The following is an 11,619-nucleotide window of genomic DNA, read 5'->3' on the forward strand; positions in this document are numbered from 1 at the left end:
AGTATATAAATAAAGAATATTTACGTACAATATAAATGTCACTATTTGTTAGTTATGAATACTGTAAATAAATTTTCGAAACATATGGCAACCCAGTACTTCCATGTAAACCATTATAATTATATGGTTTGAAATAATATGTATAGCTTTATATTTGGTTTAAAGATTTTTTTAAAGATATATTGCATGCTTTTCTCCTTCAAATGAAAAAATATCTTAACTAAATCTTATCTTATTTTGAAGTGAAACACTTTGATATCTTTGGAAATGATAGCTATTGCATGCTTTTCTCCTTCAAATGAACAGAAATCGTAACTCAATCTTATCTTATTTTAAAGCGAAATCTTCAACTTTGACACTTTGATATCTTTGGAAATGATAGCTATTGCATGAGGGACATTAACATAATTTGCATCGTTAATGGTGGCAACAGTCTAACAAGTGTGTTGTAGTTACAATGACGTATAGCTTTTGCGTTTTCTAAGTCAACTAAGTCTCCATTGCTTCAACTTTATTTCCGTGTTCCAAGCTGGACGAGAACATGATGGGTTGACATTCCAAAGTTCGTAGATTTAGCAACACACAGCAACCTGTTTCTGAAAAACTCGGAACCATCACAATTGTTACTTTACCGCCTTTAGTTCCTAAAAATATATATGATGAAGTATTCTGAGGAAATTTCGTTTTCAATCCGCAAATTTGTTTACATTTTCAGTTACCCAATCAGAATGCATTAATTTTAATAGGGCACACTTAGGAGAGCGCTGGGAACTCCGCTTATATCAGGGATAAATAGGGTTTTTATCACGGTGGTAAAGGGTGGTTCACTGACCTGTAACGATGTCATGGCCAAACTCTGGTTGATTTGCAACAAAATAAACGTGAGGACATTCTTTGATAATGAATGGGTCTTTATCGTAATACGGGTAACTTCCTGGAAATGTTGCAATCGTAGAAATGGTTAAAGCTATCTCCCTATATTGTTTTCCCGCCATTGTGGCATGTCAATCAAAACTATACGATGTTGGAAATTGTGCGGATATATGATAATTAACATAATGCATGCAAATGTCATAGGTATAATTAACACTGAATGAGAAACAATAATAAGTAAGGAATTCGGATGATTAAAGACAGATTGAAAGTGACGTTCAACTTGAGAGTATCAATTAGGGATTGCGATAGTGAATGTGAGGTGTTTTTACTTTACTCTTTATTGTTAAAAGTTAAACTATAATTGTGATTGTGTTGGTTCAACATAGCCTCTAACGGCATTCCCAACATAAGATTTAAATCAGTTGAGTGAGAATTGGACGTCTGCCTTTTGACATGATATAACAAAATTGTATTCAAAATTGTTTTCCTTTATACTGATGTCAATTCGCAAAAATGACATGCCCCATCTCTATTAGAGCGAATTCTTACCTAAGGTATCTGGTGCCGTAGGGGCAATGTGACCACCTTCCAAAGTTAACTTGAGAATATCCATCCTGCTGTTTTGACCGGTAAATCTGTAAATGTCATTGATATTTCGACCGTCTGTTCCGAGTATCCTGGAAAATACGGAAAGTGGTCAGCGTTAAACAAAGTAGAATTCCATCCAGTGGAAGCAAGTCCAAGATTCCAGTTACCTCACTCCAGCTACCATAGCGTCGTAAGGGTTTGGAACATTTTTGAATGTCGAGTAGACTTTAGCTCGTGAAAACATACACGAGTGCAGTGGTTGTTGTGGCCACACGTAGTTACAAGGATCAAACTCTCCAGGCATAATATCAACTGGCATACAAGCCTGAAATTTCAAATATTTACATTGTGATGAATTGCAAACTTGCAAATGAAGAGAGTCCTTCGACGTTAGGCGAAAGGTAAAGTGAAAATGATCTTCCTTTTAGTTTAAGTGTATGTATCCTTTACCAGCTGATAGTTTTAGCACATATAGAATTAAAGTAATTCCGAAAAATGAAAGCATGATACAAATTTTATTCTGTATATTTCGAATCAAGATCGATTCATCTTCAGCAGAATATTTTACGTTTACAAGAAGTGGTCAACACAATGTAAATCATTGCAAAGCAGTAAGTATGGAAAATTATGAAGCGTTTCTTGTTGTACTTACTGCTAACTGGGCCAAACAATCATCCAGGTTTTTCATCGCTTCAACACTCGCAGCCTGAGTGTTACGAGTTAGATATTTTGCCTATCAAAATAACCACATTTTTACGGAATCAGAATAACTGGATCATTCAACTATACTCATTAAAAGGCAGAATTAATGAACTCCCAAGGGAACCTGATAAAAACTGAAGCCCGAAACATTATAAATACACAGTTGCTCAAAAGACACATCCTGGTGCTCGCGTGAATCGGCGTGATGTATCATTTTTCTTTTAATTTTTGGCCGGACAACGTTTTTGATTGGTTGAGACTGTAGTTGCTGCATGTATTCAGTGTAATATAAGATCAGTGACCGGAGTTTTTCCCGCCAAAAACAAAGAAGATGGCCAGAACAGGTACCATCAAAATTTTCTCCTGCAAATAACATAAAATAACCTTTGATTCGTGTTCTTTGTTTCTCGTACAAGAACTGAGAGAGTTACCAGCAATTATAACTCGGACAACTTTGGCGTAATTGTTCTGATCCTTTATGAAGATGGAAAAAAAGATACTGAGTAATTCTGTGATTCAGAGATATATTTCAATAAATGAATTATTTTGGTAGAAACTAAGTACTTGACACTAGGTATACTGAGGCTAGTATTCGTAGCAACAATCAGCACACAATCGGAATACGGAAATTGTTGTGGCGGTGGTTAATTTGTACTCCTAATTTTTTTATACAGGTTGCAACTTGCAAGTGGTAAACACAATATAAATCATTGCAAAGCAGTAAGTACTAGACTAGTATTAGTGGCTACCAACAGTTAACAATCTGTCAAACTAGCAGTACTGCAATGATCAACTGAAATTAAGGAAGGTTAATTGAAAGTAAAACACTGAATAATTCACTGCAAAGCAGTAAGTACTAGATTAGTCAGGCTAGTACTAGTAGCAACAGTTACCCATCACTCAGTCAGACTAGCAGTACTGCAATGATCAACTGATATTTAGGACAGTTGAAAAGAAACACTGAATGATTCATTGCAAGGAGTAAAGTATTAGACTAGTCAGGTTAGTATTAGTAGCAACAGTCAACACTGGAACATTGGACACATTTGACAAAATGTTGTTTTTGCTGTATTTTGAGTCATATACCAGCTAATTCATACCTGAATGCTTCCAAGTTGACCAGTCAATAGATCAACAAACATTTGAAGTTGTAAACAATCTTGACTTTCTCCTCCAAAATTCAGGCCACTTACTAGTGCCACAAATCTATCCTCACCATCCATTAAGATTTGATCAAGCTTTATATCTTCCTGATAAGGCAATCCACTCAGACAGTAATCCTCAACGACAAACTTTCCGTCCTTGTCTTCATGACCAAGAACAGCAATGTTTATGCCTAGAAATTGTCATGGCAACAAACAGTTGCATTTACTCTTTTTTTTCCTACAAACTTTTCACAATTTAGCATATAACCTGTGGTTAGTTTTTCAAAGGGTATCTCTCCAATAAGTCTCACTCTTTGAGCTTCATCTTCCAAGATTAGTTCATCACTTTCATCAATATATTTTACCCTTGGAGGCTGAGGTATCAGATTGTTCTAGATGGAAGTTTAATGAACCCCAATTAGCCTTCATGGTTTGAGAATTCTCTAATCAACATATCACTTACCTCGACACTGAGTTCTTTTAGTATGACGGGTTTCAACTCCATCTTTTTAAACAGAGTTCCGATCATGATGCATTTTTCTCCAATCACTAGGTTGACAGTTCTCCTTATGTCCAATTTACCTAGTACCAGTCAAAGCATGATTACAACACTCTGAAAAAGAGACTTGCATAGGACCACAGGCAAAATTCAGGGCACAGCAGGGGCAGTTGCCCCCATCCCCCTGAAAGAAACTTAAATTTGTATTCTTTGTAACTACATCACATATAAATTAAACAATCAGTGCTGCACTGATTGTCTTTCACCTGGGCAAAAATTATTTCCCATAGCTCTGGATTTGCACCCTCTCCCCTCAGTCATTGCCCCCTCCCCCCAAATATGCACAGGTGATTGTACCATGTACCTTCCCTGCCATCACAGTGATCCCACTTCTGTCTCGCGGCAGCAGCAAGCATTTTTCTCATTTCCATTAATCGGACCGAATAAATTTGGGCATATTGCCTGTTAAAATTTCTTTCCTGTAACAAAAATCTTTCGGACTTGTCAATGTATGAGCAAGTGGCCCTCTCAATGGCGCTCTGGGTATCTTCTTCCTCTCCATTGGCAGGACACGACAGCAAATAATCCGCATTATTGTTTTGATTATCAATCATTTTTCTCTCTTTTCTGAACGTTTTTATTTCTTTATTGAGAAGATTGTAAAATTTATCCAAATATACAAACTTGAAACTTCTAATGATTTATACTTGGCGCCATGTGGGTGATGGAAAATTTGCGCGGGTGTTTCCACTTTTAAAGTCTATATTTGGAAATTGCAATCGCAAAATGTAAACAAAATATACACCTGCTGTTTACCTGCTGCCATTTAGCAGCCATTTTGGCCCCGTTTTCGAATTATCAGAAAGTGAGAGATGAGAAAATATGTAAATAACTAAATATGGCTTATCACTTTCGTTTTTTATTACAAAATACAAGCAATCTATTTGAAACATTTTCTCTCCTTTTGTATACTTAGGTTAGGGAATTTCTTTCCACATTATGAAAGCGATATCGAGCAAACCAGCTGATCTTTTTAATCGAATAATCTACCATTGCCAATTTAAAAATATTTTCGAAATTGTTTTTAAAAGTATTGAAAATTGCGCGTTCGTGACTTAAAATATCTCCTGCGATCCTCATATCATCCTCAATCTACCTTTCTTTTTATACATCTTTATTCCCAATCATTCCCATTTACCCCGATATTTCCCTGAACCATGCGGTCGGTGAATAATCGGGTCGCTGTTGTTTATGGCGGGAAGAATGGTCAATGAACTTAAAATTTTCACGCGTTTGTGAGCTAATTCTGGCGCAGAAAACCTGGAAATCGACGACATATAAGAAATTCAACTTCTCGAAGAGGCATTTGGCGTAATTTCATTAAAGATTTGAAGCTTTTTGTAGCGTAAATTATGTCCATGCTTACAACGTGTCAAGCGCGAAGTCCTCCTGCTGTCGAAAGCCCGCCAAGAAAGAAATTCAAATTTTCGCTAAAGTTAAAGGCGAAAAAGAAGCCTAAGCCAAAGAATCCGATGGAAAGCGACAGCGAGGGTGAAAGCATGAAAGAAAACGGGGATTCCACGATGAATTCTGAGAGCAAAAGGCCTGTAAGTTCGCCTGTGGAAAAGTCAACAAATGACTTGACAGAAGCGAATACTACATTTGGATTTCAAGTCGAAACTGTCACACCACCGTTGCCTTATACGGGCCTTACAAACCTCGGAAATACTTGCTACCTCAACGCTGTCTTGCAAGTTTTGAGGTTTTGTCCAGAATTTTTGACATCACTTGCAAATTTGGATGAAATATGCGCTCAAAATTGTGCAATGGATGCTAACGTGGTGAGTGTATAAATATAGTCAAAGAACTATTTGTCAAGTAACTTGTGCTTTTCATTGAGGAGTTCCGTTCTTTACGAGATGATTTAAGGGGTTTTTAATACTAGGGGTCACAGTATATTATTTTAAACTCGTGAACATAGGTGAGTGGATGTTTTGTACAATATGTACAAAGCAAAATAGGTGTAAAAGTGGTTTAAGATTAAGGTTTTGGTTGACATTTTTTTCAGTTTTGAGTTATTATAGCGATAATAAGTAAATATTGTCCTCTAGTGAATATAGCTTTGCAATTTGACCTTAGGTTCATGTACACCAGCAAAATTTAGTTATGAATGGTTTACCATGTTTTGGGCATACTTACCATGCATATCCAAGATTCCAAGTGGACTATGCGTGTAGAATAGTAAAATAAATACAATGGTTTATGTATATTGCTATAATTTTAATGCATATGTTATGCCAACAGTTAGTTTATACAAAAACTGTATCTGTTAGCAAGCATTATGACCAATCAGAACATGCTCCTGATGAATCGTGATGATGTTTTTGGCCTTGTTATAATCCCTTGCATTTAGTGTTAATTAATATCTTTAATTTAATATCTTAAATTAACTTTTTCCTTAGTATAATTATTATAGGCCTTTCTCATAATGACATCGAAGACAGAATGCAAATAATGCACAAAAAAACTAACAAGTCAATTGAACCTTGTGTTACATAGACTTTTGCTTCTTGCTCTCGTTATGAGAAAGAGCATAATGTTACTATTGAAATGTCATTTGCATATTGTCTTAATTTTAACATTCTTTTGTTACTTTTAGACAAGTGAAGGAGACAACTTATTGGGTGAGGATTTGTTACCTTCAAGTAGACCAAGCATTATCCACAGTATACATAAGGTCAGCAATTAAGTTAAAAATAATTTTTCTTTAATGGTTTTAGTTGCTCTGACCAACACAGTGATTAAGTTCCCAAGATTTCCTTTTTTCTTTCTTAGCTTACAAGTGCAATGAAAAAGGCTGAGGAAAACTATGGCAAGTTTGGTTTGGAAGCAAATGAAGTAAAGAACCGTTCAGGATGGACCACTCTTGCTGTTCGTCCTCAAGATTTTGTCAGGGATTTCAGGTTAGTCACATTATGGACTCAATAAACCATTTTAGAAATGCCATTTTTACCATTTCTCAAAAGCTAGGTGTTTATGGCATTGTGCTTGTTACTTGTCTACAATGTTTTTGTTTAAATGTCTCGAGGGCAGTTTTATGTGTGTTAGCTGTTCATTGATCAGGATGTCGAAACAAATTAGAGTAACTTTCTTTTTGGTTGAAAAGCAGAGGGTTTTGAAATTGGAGATATTATTTTAGATTATTCAAATCTTGCTAGCTGTATTTTCGTTTAAATAATGTCAAAAATGGTGAGAAATGCTTTGTGTGTTGGTTTACATTTCGAATTGCACTGTTTTGGATTTTGGAAGTTCTAAATGTATTTCTTTATCAATGTAATGTGACTCGATGTTTGGAAATTTATGGATTAGAACATTTTTAAATCAAAATATCCTTTGTTATGAGCGAAACTGATGTACAAAAGCCACTTTTTATTACTGAATGGTCAGAAGCTTACACGCAAGATGAAGAAAACCAAGTCTAAACAGGGTTTGATAATACAAACGTGTTTGAAAGTGTATTAAATGACACAGAAAATATCGCTTTTTTGATTTTGAATAGTAATCTTGAACGACTTTTTTTCAATCTAGATAGAACAAACGTGTTTGAAAGTATACTGATTAAATGACACAGAAAATATTGCTTTTTTGATTTTGAATAGTAATCTTGAACGACTTTTTTTCAATCTAGTGGTCTGTGTCCACTATTCAGTGGCTATCAACAGCACGACGCTCAGGAATTTTTACGGTCGTTTCTTGGTCTAGTTGAGGATGAATGTGTTGGTTTAGTAAAGGGTGAGCAACAAGGGATTGTGAAAGTTGGTACCAACCTAGCTAACAACAATGATTCCAAAGTCCGTGGAGGTTGTAAATATCCAAGTACCATCATTAATGGTGTTATAAAAACCGAGGAATTACCTACCATGGCCATGACTACTGATATATCGACCAGTTCACAACCTAACTGTGACGAAGGGTGGAACGATGGTTTAATCAAAACTAATCTTTACACAGCAACACCCAAGTCACTTGCAAATTGTAAACCAACCTCTTCGGAAAGTGTAAACCTTGTAAAGCGCTTATTTGAAGGAACCCTGTTGTTGCAAACATGCTGTTTAACATGCGAAGGAATTCGTCAACGTCACGAGAATTTTCAAGATATAAGTGTGCCAGTTCAGAACAAGAAGAAATCAAGCAGTGATTGGGAACATGGAAACAGCCTTTCTGATTCCGAAGACGAGTCCGATCGAGAGATAAACTTGTCCTGGGCGATATCAAAGTTTGCTTCAGTTGAACGATTAAACGGTGATAACAAGTACTTCTGTGATAATTGTGCAACTTTGACAGAAGCTGATATCAGTACGTATTTTGAGAAGCTTCCAAGAGTGCTTACAATTCATTTGAAACGGTTTCAAACTTCTTACGGGTAAGTCAGTTTATCAGTCATTGTTTATATAACTACTGTCCACCTCTACTACCTCTTCGTGCTGTTATTAGCGAGTTTCAGGTTTCTACTACTACTGCCACTACCACTACGATTGAGAAAACATGAATGGCATAAATCGATGAGCTTACCGACTAGTCATGAGCGCAACCGATACCAGGCTAGCACAAAAATGTTGGCGTAAATGCCGCGTTCTTCATGACATTTAACATGGTCATGTGATCTCTTCATTTAAATTGATTCATTTCCATGGATCCATCTTCTTTTTAGTAACCAAAATCTCTACACCAACAGCTGGGTGACCAAGGTTACGAGAAGCTTGCACACACCACAACAACTCTCTTTAAAGAAATGGTGCAGTGAAACTTGCTCAGAGAAGGATGCAGTCTACCGCTTGTTTGGTGTTGTCATGCACAATGGAATGTCCTCTTGCAGTGGCCATTATCTGAGCTATGTCAATGTTGATATTTTCAAGAAGAATGCTGACGGTAGGGGGAAGGTTAATGCGGAAGAATGTTCCGGTGCGGTACAATGTGAAGTAGTGAGAAATAGTGGCCATGCAATGGAAGTAGATGACAGTTGTTTATCCACAATCGACCAATGTTACAGCACTGAAGTTCCAAGTATGAATGGTCACAAATATCGCCGAAACCAAAGGGTTAAATGTGGATCAACTCAAAGCAGTGCTACCAAGGTTACAAACATTGATAGCAAGGCTAATGATGAGGTGAGCAAGAGCCACGCGTGCAAGGCACGAGATTGTGAAAGCAATTCTTCCGGGGGCATGTGCGATGAAAAAACTACTTTTGATGGCCAAAGTAACTTGAAGAATGGACGTGGGGAAAGCGAAGATTTGTGCTGTGAGAAACGTGTAGGGATGGAAGTTGATAACGAGGACACAAACCTAGAACCATTAAAAGATACTTCAAAACAGAATCAAATTCCAAGAAGAGCTAATATTAACGATGTTCTTGGGAAGGACGTTAAATTCAAAGGAAAAGGAATTCATAGCGGGCGGGACGCAAAGGACGGCGGAGGTTCGGGCAATTCCTCAGATGAGGAGGAAGCAGCCTCTGCTAGTTTTACTCGTATACCTTGTAGTATGGACATTACCAGATTTTTTAAACCAATACCGAAGTCGGGAAGTTGTAAAACCAAATCTCGCGTGAATGTAGAAATTTCTGATCAAAGCTGTACACCTGAAAGCAATCATGCACCTTTAGACACAAGATCGAGTCAGTCTTCTGGACAAGAAGGTGGAAATGATTCCCAACCGACAGATTCTGTCGACTGTTCAACATCCACCAGCTTTCAGATGTCTCACGATTCGGCCTTTGATACCATAAAGAAAAATGACTTGTCTCCAAAAGTTAGATCTTCGTGTGAACCGACAAGTTCATGCGGACAAACTTCAAATAATGACGACTTGCCTACGTGTGGTTCTGACTCAAAGTCTTTCACGAAGTCATCCGCCCAAATTGAACCATGTGATGAACTGTGTTCCAATGATAGCCCATCTGCAGATGAATTTGTAAAAGTAGACACAGGGGTGGCAACGTTGCAGGACCAAGCAATAACCAGCGCTGATATTAAACACTATTCCGTACCGAATAATGCTTATTCAAATGAAACAGCAAACGACAAAGGTACCTATAGAAATAATACTCAAAACTCGAGCAACTCGCAGCCTTCAAACTCACAGGGTTTTACCCCAGTCTCAGATGGCAAAAGCTTCCAATATGAAGATTGCTCCATCCAAAGTAACATTGATAGTTCTGAAAGGCCAATATCCACTTCGACCTGGTTGAAATTCGACGACGCTGAAGTTCAAGAGATCAGTGCTAAGGACATGGAAGAGATTTTGTCACAATCATCCTCATGCTATTCAACCCCGTATTTGCTATTTTATTACCAATGTTAATAATACTTTCGCTCATACGATAATATTTAAATTTGTATTCGTCGAGTTTTATATTAAAAGACCCCTTCTTATTTTTTTGTGTTCATGCGTGGATATCAACCTGCGCTCGTGAGGTGATAATTCATTTTTTCCCCACGAATTTTTCTGTAAGATATCTATAAAACGACATTTTCATATACAGCTCGTGACAGGTCGTACTCCGTACCTCGTACCCAATCCATCTACATGTTGTGCAGCAATATGATTATTCATGGCTAACTGTACTCTCAACCAATCAACTGGAGTGGGGGGATTTAATTCTTTTAAATATTTATTTATTTATTTATCTTCGCCTATAATTACACAATCAACAACACATACACACAACCATTTCTGTCCTGCCCCAAAACGTGTAAACGTCAGACATTTGTCGATGTCTCAGTGGTGAAAAACCAAAAAATATGCACTCTTGAACGCTGTCTTTGGACGGTTTAATTACAATTGATATTAATAACGTGAATTTTATGAGTTGAGAAATACGAAAAATTGCTCAGAACTTGACGTAAACCTTGTCAAACTTGTGGAATTCATCAGTATGACTAGCCTCCACGTTTTAAGGTTGGATAGAAAGGTGACAGTAACAAAAGGCGGGGACACCACAACAGCATAAAACCAATTACTATAGGCCCTTGTATACAGACAACACATAACATATCTGTATAATTAATACTGTACATCTATTAATAGCAACACTTTAATGGTTGCACAAGTTTGCGTGGTGTGTTGCATTTCAAGCACACATTTCTTGGGAAGAATATTCCTACGTTTTTTCGGGGAAAATATTTCAATTGAAAATATCATGTCTCTTGACTAAGCCTAAGGACCATTCTAGTTATAGTGAAACAAAACGAATAAACCCGCAATGAAATAACAGCGTTTTTTTAAATTGGAACCAATCAAGTATATCGCAAAGTAATTCGATCTTTGTAACTATGCTAACACCAATATTTTTTTTATTCAGTCAAAAATAATGATCTTTGCATAGTATACTGTTTATTAATATGCAAATGACGAAATGATTCTGCACGAATGTATTTCTACACTTTTATTGCATTGCATTTTATTGCAATTCTGTGCATTTTGTAACACTGTATATACTGTATTGCTTGAATATTCCGAGTTATTCACAAATACATCGTATAATATGATTTTGCAACCTTTTCTCGTTAATTTTGTTAAACACTTATGTTCAAGTAAGCGGTTAATGTATGACAAAGTCAATGTAGTGATGTGTATTGATGCACAAAATCAATTCGTTGTTCCTTTCGAACTCGTAAACAGTTTAGCGCGTTAGTTTCTATCAAGTTACTTACGAAAGACCGAGTCTGATATCGTAATCTTGCTTATAATGGCAGTCTCAGTTTTGAGTTTGTTGTTGTACATTTTCTCAGCAATCCTGGTTGGATGT

At 36.7% G+C, this 11,619-nt stretch overlaps 2 protein-coding genes across 2 annotated transcripts; one reads left to right on the plus strand and one right to left on the minus strand.

Annotated features, from left to right (window-relative positions):
- Nucleotides 1-6: 6 nt before the first annotated feature.
- Nucleotides 7-4,551, minus strand: LOC114529020 (DNA polymerase delta subunit 2-like). The gene is made up of 10 exons (XM_028550747.1): nt 4,175-4,551; nt 3,775-3,893; nt 3,580-3,703; nt 3,267-3,502; nt 2,551-2,640; nt 2,117-2,197; nt 1,632-1,789; nt 1,426-1,553; nt 833-934; nt 7-644 (listed from the first exon to the last, which is right to left on the minus strand). The coding sequence occupies exons 1-10, from the start codon at nt 4,422-4,424 to the stop codon at nt 490-492; spliced, it is 1,443 nt and encodes a 480-aa protein (XP_028406548.1). The 5' UTR covers nt 4,425-4,551; the 3' UTR covers nt 7-489.
- Nucleotides 4,552-4,704: 153 nt separating this feature from the next.
- LOC114529018 lies at nt 4,705-11,356 on the plus strand. Its single transcript, XM_028550745.1, has 5 exons — nt 4,705-5,651; nt 6,470-6,547; nt 6,646-6,773; nt 7,499-8,233; nt 8,522-11,356. Exons 1-5 carry the CDS (start codon nt 5,223-5,225, stop codon nt 10,170-10,172), a joined length of 3,021 nt encoding a protein of 1,006 aa, XP_028406546.1. The 5' UTR covers nt 4,705-5,222; the 3' UTR covers nt 10,173-11,356.
- Nucleotides 11,357-11,619: the final 263 nt, after the last annotated feature.

The sequence above is a fragment of the Dendronephthya gigantea genome, unplaced genomic scaffold (genome assembly GCF_004324835.1).
Source record: "Dendronephthya gigantea isolate DGI-Jeju-01 unplaced genomic scaffold, DenGig_1.0 000053F, whole genome shotgun sequence".
Lineage (NCBI taxonomy): Eukaryota > Metazoa > Cnidaria > Anthozoa > Malacalcyonacea > Nephtheidae > Dendronephthya > Dendronephthya gigantea.